The sequence below is a fragment of the Notothenia coriiceps genome, unplaced genomic scaffold (genome assembly GCF_000735185.1).
Source record: "Notothenia coriiceps isolate Sejong01 unplaced genomic scaffold, NC01 NC01_scaffold00024667, whole genome shotgun sequence".
NCBI classification, from domain to species: domain Eukaryota; kingdom Metazoa; phylum Chordata; class Actinopteri; order Perciformes; family Nototheniidae; genus Notothenia; species Notothenia coriiceps.
Genome location: NW_011357368.1, coordinates 5,253,545 through 5,266,172, shown reverse-complemented (window position 1 = coordinate 5,266,172; position 12,628 = coordinate 5,253,545). Strand labels below are relative to the sequence as shown.

The 12,628-nt window shown below is 38.6% G+C and overlaps 2 protein-coding genes across 2 annotated transcripts in view; one reads left to right on the top strand and one right to left on the bottom strand.

The window, feature by feature from the left end:
- LOC104955441 (ephrin type-A receptor 7-like) overlaps positions 1 to 12,628 on the bottom strand; it is a 337,623-nt gene that overhangs the window by 78,563 nt on the left and 246,432 nt on the right. The window lies entirely within an intron of this gene.
- Positions 1 to 12,628, top strand: part of kcnma1a (potassium large conductance calcium-activated channel, subfamily M, alpha member 1a) — a 65,779-nt gene that overhangs the window by 32,922 nt on the left and 20,229 nt on the right. The window contains exons 16-21 of the mRNA XM_010782695.1: positions 1,141 to 1,227; positions 1,317 to 1,393; positions 2,911 to 2,919; positions 6,104 to 6,277; positions 10,243 to 10,275; positions 10,655 to 10,735. Of these exons, the coding sequence (XP_010780997.1) occupies positions 1,141 to 1,227; positions 1,317 to 1,393; positions 2,911 to 2,919; positions 6,104 to 6,277; positions 10,243 to 10,275; positions 10,655 to 10,735 (461 nt within the window). The remainder of the gene's footprint in view (positions 1 to 1,140; positions 1,228 to 1,316; positions 1,394 to 2,910; positions 2,920 to 6,103; positions 6,278 to 10,242; positions 10,276 to 10,654; positions 10,736 to 12,628) is intronic.

Here is a 12,628-nt window from a genome sequence, read left to right as displayed (position 1 = left end):
CAAACATTTTGAGCAATAAGAAGTTTTATTTGCACAAATTGGAAATACGAGAGAGTAAGAGTAGATGATAAAAATAATCAATTGTTAATCATCTTTCATCTGGGCTTGATGTATTTTGACTTCTGTCTCCTAACGGTTTGTGGGTTCAGTGTTATGATTTCTTAGTTCGCACTCACATCATTGATGATTGTTGCCCACAGGTAACCATTAATGACCAAGGTGTGTGTGTGTGTGTGAGCATACAGTATGTGTGTGGTGTCTACTCTCTGTCTCAGTCTAATTAATGGGGAATGATACAGCCAGTCGTTTAAAGTGCTTCTATATATATATTTTTTTGTCCAGCTGTTAGGCATGCCATTATATATGTTTTATTATATAAGGGCTTAAGATATAAATATGATACATATAATATTTAATTAGAAGTCATTAACTTCCTTTTTGAATTGCATTGTAATTATTTGCCCACTACATTACAATGGAGCAAATTCACTTCTTTTTTTAATGTGAGTTAATCTGCCTGAAGGCTTTTCAATCCTATATGGACTACAGCAGAGTTACTGGGTAGAATATGCTTAGCTTGGAAAGGAAACAGAGCTGTTCATTCCCTTGCATCCCACTGTCAATTACTAACACGAAAACAACACACAGCCATGTCTCAGTGGCCACCATAACATTTGTTTTCACTAAATGACTGTACCTCTAACAAGTAACATGTCATGTAATGTAATGTATGAGTGTTGACACTAAATCCACTCCATAGACACCATTGTAATTCTTTCTCCCCTTGTCCCTTTACTCGTATCTCTCTGTCTCCCCTTCTTACACCTGGGCATTTAAAAATAATTCAGTAAAGAAAATAATTAAAATTCAATGTGCGATCATACTGTTGTACATTCTGTCTATCTGTGTGAGTATCACATCATCAAATTGCCCAAAATCAGAGATGTGTTTTAATGGTATCACCAAATAAATTATGAAAAGTAAACCATGTGTTGAGAATGAAAAAAGGAAAAAGCAGGTCCGATTAGCGGCTTCAACAAAGGCTGTGTACCATTCCTCTTGATTAGCATGTTGTGTGCATGAGTTGCGTGTTTTCCAGAAGTTAATGAGCATGATGTGTCTTTTTCTCTGATTACCCAGCATCCTCATTAACCCGGGAAACAATGTGAAGATGCAGGAGGGAACTCTTGGGTTCTTTATTGCCAGTGATGCCAAAGAAGTGAAGAGGTAATTTGGATTAAAGCTGATCATTTATAATGTAAAAAGGACATGTTGATTATTCTAAGTGGTGAACATTTATACTGTGTCACTTTTAGGGCATTTTTCTACTGCAAAGCTTGTCATGACGACATCACAGACCCTAAGCGGATAAAGAAGTGTGGTTGCAAACGACGTGAGTAGCTGTGCCTTTATTTTGTCCTTTTGACTGCCCTCTTTCCTTTCCTCTCACTCCAAAACCTCCCAGTGGGTCTGTCTGTGTCATTATGCTTAGGTTTTAACAGTCTGAACACTAATAATATACCTCTCATGTTGTTGTTGTTTCTTCTGTACTGTGGCACTGTGTTTTTATGTTGTCAAACCATTACACCCTTAGGAAAGTGTTTATTTCTATGGGTCCTATTTTGAACTTCCATTACACTCATTACAGTAAGATCATCATTTAATATCTGATTTATTTTCTTGTGAAATGCAGTTCTTGTCATCTTTGAGTGTTTTGTGTTTGGTTGAAATGGCTGAAAATGTATTTTAATAAATTATATATTATATAATTTAAATGGTATTAGTTGACAGAGAAAGAACAAGAAATAAGAAAACATTACAGAACCCTTATCCATCTCCTGCATGAGAAAATAAAATGACCTATGCAGTACAAGGTTTAAGGTTCTTTATTGTCAAACTAACATAGCTACAGAGTAATTATGTTGTGGAAAATCTTAGGTCACAGGCTTCTCCAACATACAGACAAGCAGACAATATTAAAACAATGTTAAAATATACTATAATAAAAGTAATACAAAAAGAAAAATAGTTTTTTTTTAAAAGTGGGAAAGTGGAATAGTGCACTATGAGTCTATATACAAGTTATTGGAATGATATATTAGATAATAGATAAATAATTACTAATTACTAATATAAGCCTGTATACTGAACATTATACCATGCATAGCTTTTTTGTATGAGACAATAAGCTTTTCTCTGCAACCTTTAATGTTTTTTAAGGAAATTACCCACTGTATTATAACTTTCACACCCTCCTAATAAGAGCTTTTCAGAGTATTGAGCTTAGTCACCGTGTTCTTATTTAAGACTTCACAATACACAAATGTCCCTGTCAAATAGATATTCCCCCCCTGTATTTATGCAGACATAACATTACCATTAGGCAGGCGCAGAACATGAATATAACCTGACCTATGTACGGCAGTCACTTGTCAGGACATGTTAGCCACCGGATAAATAATTCAGGTGAATATCCTATATTTCCAGAAAAGGTTACAGACAATTAAAGTAAGCAGCCTTTCATAGACAAAGCTTGGTTTTAAAATAGATACCCACCATTTCCTTCTTTTGTCTGTGTCATTTCAATTATTCAGACAATCTCTTGCTTTCAAAGCTCAATAGAATCAACAGGTCTTTCACACTCCAGTTACATTCAGCTAAAACTGTTTACTTCTGTTTGCTTCCTTAATATGTTCATGTCTCAGAGCCAGGTGATGGACATGGCATTATGTTTTAACCAATTAGTTTCTAACAGGAGAGTTTGGAAGTCTAACTTACAGTGTTCTATCATGTTGTATTCTCTTGTGTTGTTTTCCCCATGTTTCTTAATGACCAGTAACACACTTTTGATGTATTTCCTTCCCCGCTGCCATTGGAAAACACCACTTTATTTTACCTACTCACTGGTAGTGATTTATTGTGAGTAAAAAGAAAATGGTTGTACTGTTACTTACGTGCAGTGCAAGTGTTTTTTTTTCCTCTTCAGCAAAAAGTATACTGTATCGATGTTGCATGTACCAGTGTAGCTTCTGCATCCCTCTCCTTCTCTCTCATTTCTACACTGTGCTCAGACCAGACCAAAACCAAAACAGCTGAAATCAAACTCAAACCAGCATCAGGCCTCCTCATCATAGGCCCAGTCATCTGATGCCACTATTTAGCATTTGGAAGCCAATCTGCTGCAAGTCTTATGTCATTACCCTTGATTAACCTCCTTATAGAGTCACGCTCCGACAAAGTACAGAAGGAACGTAATAAAAATCTGAGATGCCGCACAGTAATCACAGATTTAGAGGAGCTAACACAAGGGAAGAAAAAAAATTACAAGAACCACTGAGGTTTCAATTGATCTGCTTTCTGTCAAAGGAGGTTTTGTGTGTGGCTGTGCTTTCAGAGAGCAGAAAATGTCCTTGTGGCAAAGTTCTGCAAATCTTAATGAGCTAGGTTGCCAAAACACAATCAAAACAATCTGGTCTCCCTCCACTGCTCTGTGATCTCAGCCGCTTTCTAAACTCTGGGTCCTCGCCCTACTCTTGTCGAGGTTTCAGAAATCATCAATTCCTCTCAGAATTGAAATGTCACCTCACCAGTGTTGTGCATTTCAAATGTGGAAAGGTGTTAGGCCGTTTCTTCAGTTTAAAAAAAATATTTTCACGATTGTATTCAACTCGTTGCACTGGATGAAGTCCACAAGCAATACAGTAGTAACTGTCATAGCGTGAGGTTGCCACTAGATGGTGGTGCCATGCCAGCGTCATGTCCAATAATACAATATTTCAATTGTGATGTCTGTAGAGAGGAAACCTAAACCCGCCTCGAAACCTGTTCAGCAAAAATGCAAGGATCAACTCAAAAGTATTTCTGTGCATTTGCATCATATATTCAAACTTTGTCATCCGGAGATGGCTTCATCAATATTTTGTTTATACGATATAGTGTAGTTAAACATCTGTCTTCTGTTCCCTTTTCGTCTCCACAGGAAAAAGCTAATGTTTACTCTTCAGCTACTTTAACAATATAATTTATCCTTGCACTTTTGCTGAATACAGATGCTTTTATGGGGATATATCAGGACGGTGCTTGCTTTGGGACATCCTTTGTATTCAACATATTGCCCTGATAGCTTCTGTTTTAATATTTTGTGCTTTGGTGGATAATAGGAGTTGGTTGACTGATCAAACCCATGCAGATAGTTTATCAGGGCAGCCGTCATGTTGAATCTTCCTTTAGGAATGCCCTGAAATGGACACCTTATCATTCTAGGCCAGAATCTAGGTATTTGTGAAGTCAGAAGTCAAAATCATTGTCGATGTGTGTGTGTATGTGTGTGTTTTGTGTTGAACATTACAACCCTTCCACGTGTCAATATTGTACATTGTAAACATACATTACTGTACTGTGGTCTTTCTGCTTAAGCAAAACCTCTGAAGTTAGGACATTTCAGCATGAAGTGATAGCCTCGCTGCACCTTTTCTGCCATACCTGCAAACTGTTTCAATACTGTGAACAGTTTTCTCTCTGCCTCCCCTTGTTGCTAAGAACAGAACTGTGTTTGCTGCATGCTTATTTCATGCTCATAAGGCAAATGTGCATGCCGCAGGATACAACAGTCCCTGATGCAGTCATCCCATGGGTTATGTTCTGCGTTTCCCATTCTCTCCTTGGCCAGAATCTGAAACCTATTACTTCATCCGAGATCTTATTTTCCGATATGGCTCAGACGAGTCAAAGATGCTGAAAGTTTCTCTGTAAAGGTAGCAGACAGTATTAGTGTGCTGTCTGTTTGCACCTTGGTAATGAGAGAATGAGGACCAGGGACTGTTTCTGCCCAGAGTCACAGCAATCTAGATGTGCTACTCTGGGGGCTTTCACTCCTGCTTCCCTCGGGGCTCAGAGCTTCAAACACACACATTTACACACGGCAACACACGTATACAAACAACAAAGACAGGAAGTGGCCATTCTTTTGGCTACAGGTTAGCTAGTAGTTAAAACGTTTTTTATTGTGTTATACTACTTTCACATACCCAAAGAGTGCACTACTTGCATTTTTTTTTTTTTAAACAATACAATCATAGCGGCATTCATGTATATCCTTATGAATATACATTTACTAAAAACACTAGGAGCTGGTTTTCAGACACTTTACATATATGCAGCAAAGCAACACAAATATACCACTTATCCAATTCTGAAACGCAATAGTGAAACACATTTTTACCTTATTAATTTCCATTGATAGTCAATTTGGTACAAAAAAAGGAGAGACATAATTACCCCACTTATTTGCAAGTTATAAACACTGAATTTACACAATTTAAAAATATATAGTGCAATACTTATAAACTAATATTTTTAAGAATGATGTTTTCTCTTTCAAAAGTTACATGAAGAATCACAGCAAAATTACAAACATCATTATTCTCTTTAAATTATTTTGTTACTCATACACATAAAAGTGGAGCTGGCCTTGGGGAGTGGAGCAGTGAAGGGTTTGAATAAACAGTAGCATGAATTGGCCCATCTAGCCAGTAGAATAGTGCGATGCCTTGGACAGAGCCGCTACAGCTGCATGCTGGGATACAGGTACGTGATCCACTCCTTTAGCCAAATGGATAGAGGATGTACAAATGTGTGAAACATTATATGAGTTTTTCTGCTGAAGACATTGCTCATGCCTCTCTTCCCTGAATGCCTCCCGCCCACTATCCTTTCTCCTCACCCCTCTTTCCCACTGTTATAGTTTTGCCTTTTGACCTGTCACAGCCTTAGCACACAGCTTGACCTCTACAGACTATGTCAATATGACGAGAAATAATGAGCTGGCTTTTGACCATTTAATTACAAATATACTGTAGTGTCCAAATTGTATTTTTTCAGTCAAAAGAAAATGTTATTGGATGACTTTTTTTATTAAAGTAATTGTTGTAATGTGAGCGCTTAAATGTTTAAGTTAAATTTGTGGCTTTAGTCTGTCAGAGCACGTGGCTAAGGCTTGCACTTTCTGATGAAGATACCTTCAGACTTCCCCTGGATGAATATTTCTCCCTTTGCCATTAACCTGCTGCTTTTCCTTTCCTCTCATCCCAAAACATGACTGTAGCCAGGATGTCCGTCTACAAAAGAATGAAACTGGCATGTTGTTTTGATTGCGGCCGTTCAGAGCAAGACTGCTCTTGCATGTCAAGCAGTGTACATAGTAACATGGACACCCTTCAGAGGGCCTACCCACTTTCCTCTGTCTCTGTTCATGATTGCGCAACCACTTTACGTGCCTGTAAGTTACACCGCCCAACACATGCTGTTACATGTCTGTGGTGTGTGCTCCATGTGTATTGTACCTCGCAGAGGTGCTGTACGTGTACCTGTGTGTCTGTGACGTCTACTATGTGTGTAATCCGTTAACCGTGACTCCATAGAATGTATTCATTTTTGTTTATGAACAGATTTTACTTAGCTGTTGTCCTTCTTTCAAATGCTATCTATCTATCTATCTATCTATCTATCTATCTATCTATCTATCTATCTATCTACCGATCTATGTTCAGTTATTTACAGTTGCATTTTATCATATTCTGTTTATGTTTTCCATCATTATCATTTGGCACTTTTATTTTGTGAGTGTATTATGTGTGGTGGGTCAGTGGTGGTGTGGCTCTGTGGTGCTGCTATACTGTACCGTGCTGTAGTTTTTTGATATATGGCTACCGCATGCTGCATCAGTCATGCAGTTCTGTGATAATATCACTATTTGATTTAATGTGTTTAAAACTGTTGGAGGTAAGGTATCTGTGTATTCAATAATGGCACGTATTTCTGAAGGTTTCATCCTACAATTTAATGATAATGTCTGTTCAATTATTGTCTTGTATATTTGCTTTGAAAGTCCTTAATAACCTTAGTTAACTTTGTTTTCAGTTTTTACACTTTTCAGTTAATCAGCTTTGCTTCTGTTCCTTTTTTTCTTTTACCTTTTGAAACAACTTTGTAGAGATTTTAGTTTCCCCTTAATGACGAAGATAAGAGAAAATCACACATGAAACAGTTTTTGGAAGATTTCTAACAGTCTTGCAGATCATTGTAAATGAGGAGCAGAGGTTAAAACACGTTTTTATCGGTGACACTTCTATCTCAAGCAGCTGAAATGCCGTTTTACTCTTTTAGGAAATTAAAACAATACTTGAGCAGCAAAAACACAACAATTACCCAGCATTGTTTTTCATTTCATTTCATTTCAAACCTTTATTTATCCAGGTGTAACCCATTGAGATCATTGATCTCTTTTTCAAGGGAGACCTGCTCAAGTAGGTTCCACATGAAACATAAAAACATAAACCGAACAACAAAAAGGACATCATACAGCATCATTACAGGGTTTACAATTTACATAACTATCTACATGAGCAGGTACCAACAGCTTCGGATTGAGTAGCATCCAACCGAGGTTTTGGAACAATAGTCAAGTTTAACATTTTACCTATACAATGTTCTGCTTAGCCTCTGCTCGCATATTGTTTGAAATGGTCTTAAGAAAGGTATCTCTCTGTCCTGCAGTCTTAAACAGTCTTAGACACATACACTGAGAGAAGGAAGGAGAATTAGGAGGAAGGAGAAGAAAAACAAAATGGGGGGAGAGAGGGGTTTTGTATCGCACAGTAAGAAAGAGGAAAGATAAATAGATAAGTAAAACAAGAAAAGACAAAAAGAAGCTACAAATAGTGATAGTTTGATTGATAAGAAAAGGTAGGAGGATGATGGCAGATCACCCTCCTTTTCGATTTTCCTTTTGAGTGGATAGGAAATACTAAATTGTTCATCAATTACACATGGCAGCAGTCGGCCTAGCTATCAAAGCCTTCGGTTTAGACGTACAGATCTGATTTCCTCCACAACATTCTCTCACCGTCTGCCGACTCAGCCTAGATTAGTGTCAAACACGCCATGATGAGTTTGGCTTGGCCTCTTGTAGTTCGGCCTGCGCGGATATCCCTCGGTACCAATTACTGGCCATTACATGGTTACTGATCTCACTTCTCCCTCAACCCCTTGTAGGATTTCAGAAATGCCTCCTCCGTCTTAGATTTCTTTCCCTTTTTAACTCTGACTTTGTCTGAACAAAGTGAGTTTAGTAAGAAGTGCATTGGGCTTTGTCAGTCAGGGATTGGTGGGTTTCCCATCCCCATCCCACCTCTTTTCCCCCCCACCAGACTGACAGGATAAGACGTCTTTATCCATGATGACTCCATACTCTTGTACATCTGAACCAGATTTAGTGCTTGGATAATTGATTTCTTAAATAGGCGTCTTTCACTTAAATGCACCCTGTGTACTGACACACGTTCGGACCACACGTACACAGTGCGACACAGAACCCTTCATTATGGTGATTTAAACATAAACCTCTGTGTTGCTTTATGGACTTTAATGATGAAATTAATAACCTTTTTTATGTGCACTCATTCAAGGGGTTTTAGTATCTAAAAAGTGAAATAGATAAACCTTTTGTGCACATACTGTAGAACAAATAAGCGAAATTGTTTAATGCAGAATACTGTTATGATAGATCTTTCATATATTTAATTACTTTAATTGATCATAGAATAGATTATTTGAAGTGCAAATAAGATGATGCATGAGTTGATCTTTTGCATAAAAATATACTGTGTGTGAAACATTTGACAGAAGCTGAGCTATTTTTACCCCTTGTGAATAGTTAAACATAACATTCAAAGCACAAATTGTGTATTTAGGTACAGCAGAATAGGAAGTAGAATTCCCCCTTGTATGGTTGTGAATACTGGTTCTTGCCTTCTACGTCAGAGTCGTTCCGGCTGAAATAGCTGTTTATTTTGGTGGTGTTTCCTACTTGCATATCTTCTTTTGTCACTCCATCATCGCAGTTGGCAAGTAGATATGTGACAGGTTTATACAATTGAGAGGCTAAAGCTGGGCTATGGACAAGGGTTTGGGACTCAGGAGATGCTTTTGGCTATTCCTCGGCCTTCTGGGCTCTGTGCGCGTGCACGTGTGCATCTGTGTGTGTAGCCACATGCACTTTTATCTCATTGCTGGGGACCTTATCTATCCTGACACAGAAATTATGTTTGTATTTTCATTTTCCCAGCCCTGCTGGTCCATCACCAAACCTGCCCTGACAGCTCCTGTCCACCAGGCAGGCTTGGTCCCCCCCCTTACCCTCTGTCCTATGCCGCCGCGCTACGCCCCAGATGCTAGCCAGTTAGTCTGCCGCCTCTGCGGTGCGGGCAGATTGCTAGAGACAGATGCCAGGGCCACTGTGGGTCCCTGTTTGAGGATCTGTGTCATAGGCCAGCCCTAGGCCCTCGCTGTGACCTTTACTGCTGGAAGAGACTCTGGGAAAGAGAGGGGAGTGTCAGCAGCTCAGAGCTCAGTTCAAGTGCCCGCTGTACCAGTACTTCTATTGGTAGCAGTCTTCAGTGCCTCCTCAGTCAAGGTCATACACTCTAATTCCCAGATTAATAGTTCTGGTATAAGTGGAAACCTTGGTCAAGCATGTTCAAAGAATTACCCAGGAGATTTGAAAGTGTAGCATTGTACCCATCTTTGGCATCGTCCTTTAAAAAAAAAAAGAAGTCAATTTGTGCAAGAGGTGTTTACTGCACGTGAAGATCAAGTCTCTTTGCATTGGTGCTCTGTAAGCGCAGCTGTTTTGACTAGGGAGTGTCTGCTGTCTGTGTTTCGGACGTCTACATGCCCTCATATGTGAAGTTGATGTCTTTGTTCCCCATGGTGGCTTTATTTGTTCTATTTACAGACATCACAATGTCCATCACAATTAAATCAATATGTAATACTTCAAAGTATTAAATGAGAAAAACATTATGTTGTTGAATCTACCATTGAAACTGTTAACCATCAAAATAGTTTTTTGATTTTTTTTAAACAACCATTAGTCTGCCATTACATTTCATTCGAGGTCAAGTACACTTTCCTAAAAGCATGGCTCACTCTGAGAATGGATAGTTCATTTCAGTCAGCCGTCTGCACCGTCATGCCGTTCTTTAATCGGTACCACCATAAGGTTTTTACAAAATCTCCATTATTTGTACCTTTTTAATATCTGGTTCATCCTCTTCACTAAAACTCTACTTCATCATAGTTACATTTGATTTTATTTCCATGTCTCTATTTCCTAATGTGCCTGTTTCATTACATCATTTATCCCCCTGTGTGACCTGCCACTTGTCTTTGCATTCTCCTCAGCCAAATATAAGTATAATGGATATGTCAGATCACGTAAGTGTGTTTCTCTGTCCTTCTCCATTCTGCTCCAGCTCTGTGTTTAGACTGTAGACCCCTCACAATGTCATGTAACATAAATAATACTGATGCTTTGCTTTAGTATTTGCCTTGTTCTCCCTTGTTCCTTTAGAATAAACTGATGTTGTCTTGTACAGAGACAAAGTAAACGTACCGTTTAATAAGTGTTAAATACAATGTTTGACTCAGACATATTGTTTATTATAACTTAAATAATTTCAATATATGTTGACCGTAAATTAATAATTTAATTAATAAGTTCCTGTTATTGATAGCAACTGAAAATAAATTATTTTGTGTTTGATAATACCATGTAGTTCCATAAAATACTCTTTTTGTATTGTGCTGCATGTAGCAGCAGATGGCGCTACAACACCAGGGAACAGTGGAAGTCAAAAAGAGGCTGGCGTTCGATTCAAAGCTGATTGCAATTTAGGTAAATCTTAAATTATTGTTAAATGCATTACTTTTTTACCCTACTGGTTAAAAGTACATTTAGCTTTGCTATGCTTTTGTCACCCCAAAAGCAACATTTCCCATGTTTTATTCAATGTATTTGTTCTTTTAAAGTATACTGATTTCTTTTTTCCTCTTTGAAATAGTGGCTACCTCTAAGCAGAATCAAAAATAATTGCAGCTGTCGTATATCAGTTTAAGTTTGATCTTTAGAAACAGCAATGCATGGCATAAAAGCTTTTTCATGCAGTTACAATGCAGATAAAGAACAAAGCTCGCTCATGCAGCAAACCCCGTAAAGGCAAAGCCAGATTCGCTCACATACAAAAGTAAACATTTGTAGTTCTTATTCCTCTGCCTCATCATCCAGTTTACATTGGGTCATGGCGATCTGATAAAGCTTGCATGGTGGACAGTACCGTCATGTGATTAGCATTTCAGGAAGGGACAGTTGCCGTCTGGGTTGTTCAGGATGCACAGTGGACCTGCCAGGGCGGGTGAGCGCTCTCTAACGCTACACGTGTTTGACAAGGGCCAGATGAATCCAGGAGCTATCGGTGGCGCCCCGTAAATCAAGGAGGCAGCTGACGGCTGGGATAAACGTCTGTTTATCGCCCGGGGCCACCCAAGCATGCTCTCTCCTCCAAACAACCAACCAACCACCCTTCCACCAAAGGGAGAACAGGGCTCCTCCTTTCCCATTCAACTTAACAACCACTTCAATACATGCAAGCATACGGTTTGACTCTGCAGCCTCAGTCACAATGTGTGTATGTGTCTGTGTGTGTTTGTTTGGTATGACTGCTGGGTGAACATCAGGCTTCTACATGCAGTAGAAAGTATTCTCATATTGGACACAGCAGGTTGTCACCGGACATACTGGTTATACTGCTAAGTTACAGTTAAATTCAGCATGTTTGAGAAAAGATGCATTTTTGGTCTGGACTCAAACCTCATTTCTATGCACAATCCAAAATGAATTCTTAATGATACAAGGTTTTTGAATTAGTAATATTATAAATTATTAGTTGTAGCTTTATATTGTTGAAGTGAAAGTACTGTGGTACACATTATGCTTGAAATGACACAATGTCTGATTGGATTTGACTGGCTTAAGCCAAGCCGTGTCTCTGCTTTGTTCTACCACAAATTGTAGCACAAGTAAGAAATACAAACGGAGAGACTTTTTATTAATTCATGTTTGTCACTAATGCAAAGTAAATGTCACTGTGAACATTTCAGTCAGGGCGTGTGCCAAGTAGATTGGAGATGTTAACATTTCAGAAAATAAATGATAAATGATTCCTGCTTTTATGGCAGGATTTTTTGACTTTCAGAAGTCACTTATTTAAAAATACAATTAAATGTGTGTGTTTGATTCTTATGGAGATTTTTAAAATACTAATCACTCTTGTATTTCAAATAACATAAATTAATTCCATTTGCTTAAGGAGATTTTCCTTTAAACCAAAAATCTATACAACAAATATAGCAACAAATAAAGCTAGTGTTTTCCACAGTTAAACACTATAATTTAAATACTAACAAATTAATGAAATTAAAACAGGCTTTCTCACACTTTCTATTCTCCATTGTTTTAACAGTAATGGATGAAGGTAGACCTTCTTTTCCAAAGCGATCTGTTAAAACCACCGGCTGCAACTCCACCTCCATCACCTCAAATGCATTCCTTTCCAACAACTTGCACCCCAACAAGGAGCCCCTGTTCAACCCGGGCAAACCCAACATCCCCCTTGTTAATAACCGTAAAGGAAGCCTGCTCCCCCTGGGGCCGGGGGCTAGGGCTGACCCCTCGCTACTGCGCCTCAGTGTCTCAGGTCCAGGAGACGTGGCGGCCAGAACCCTGGCTGAG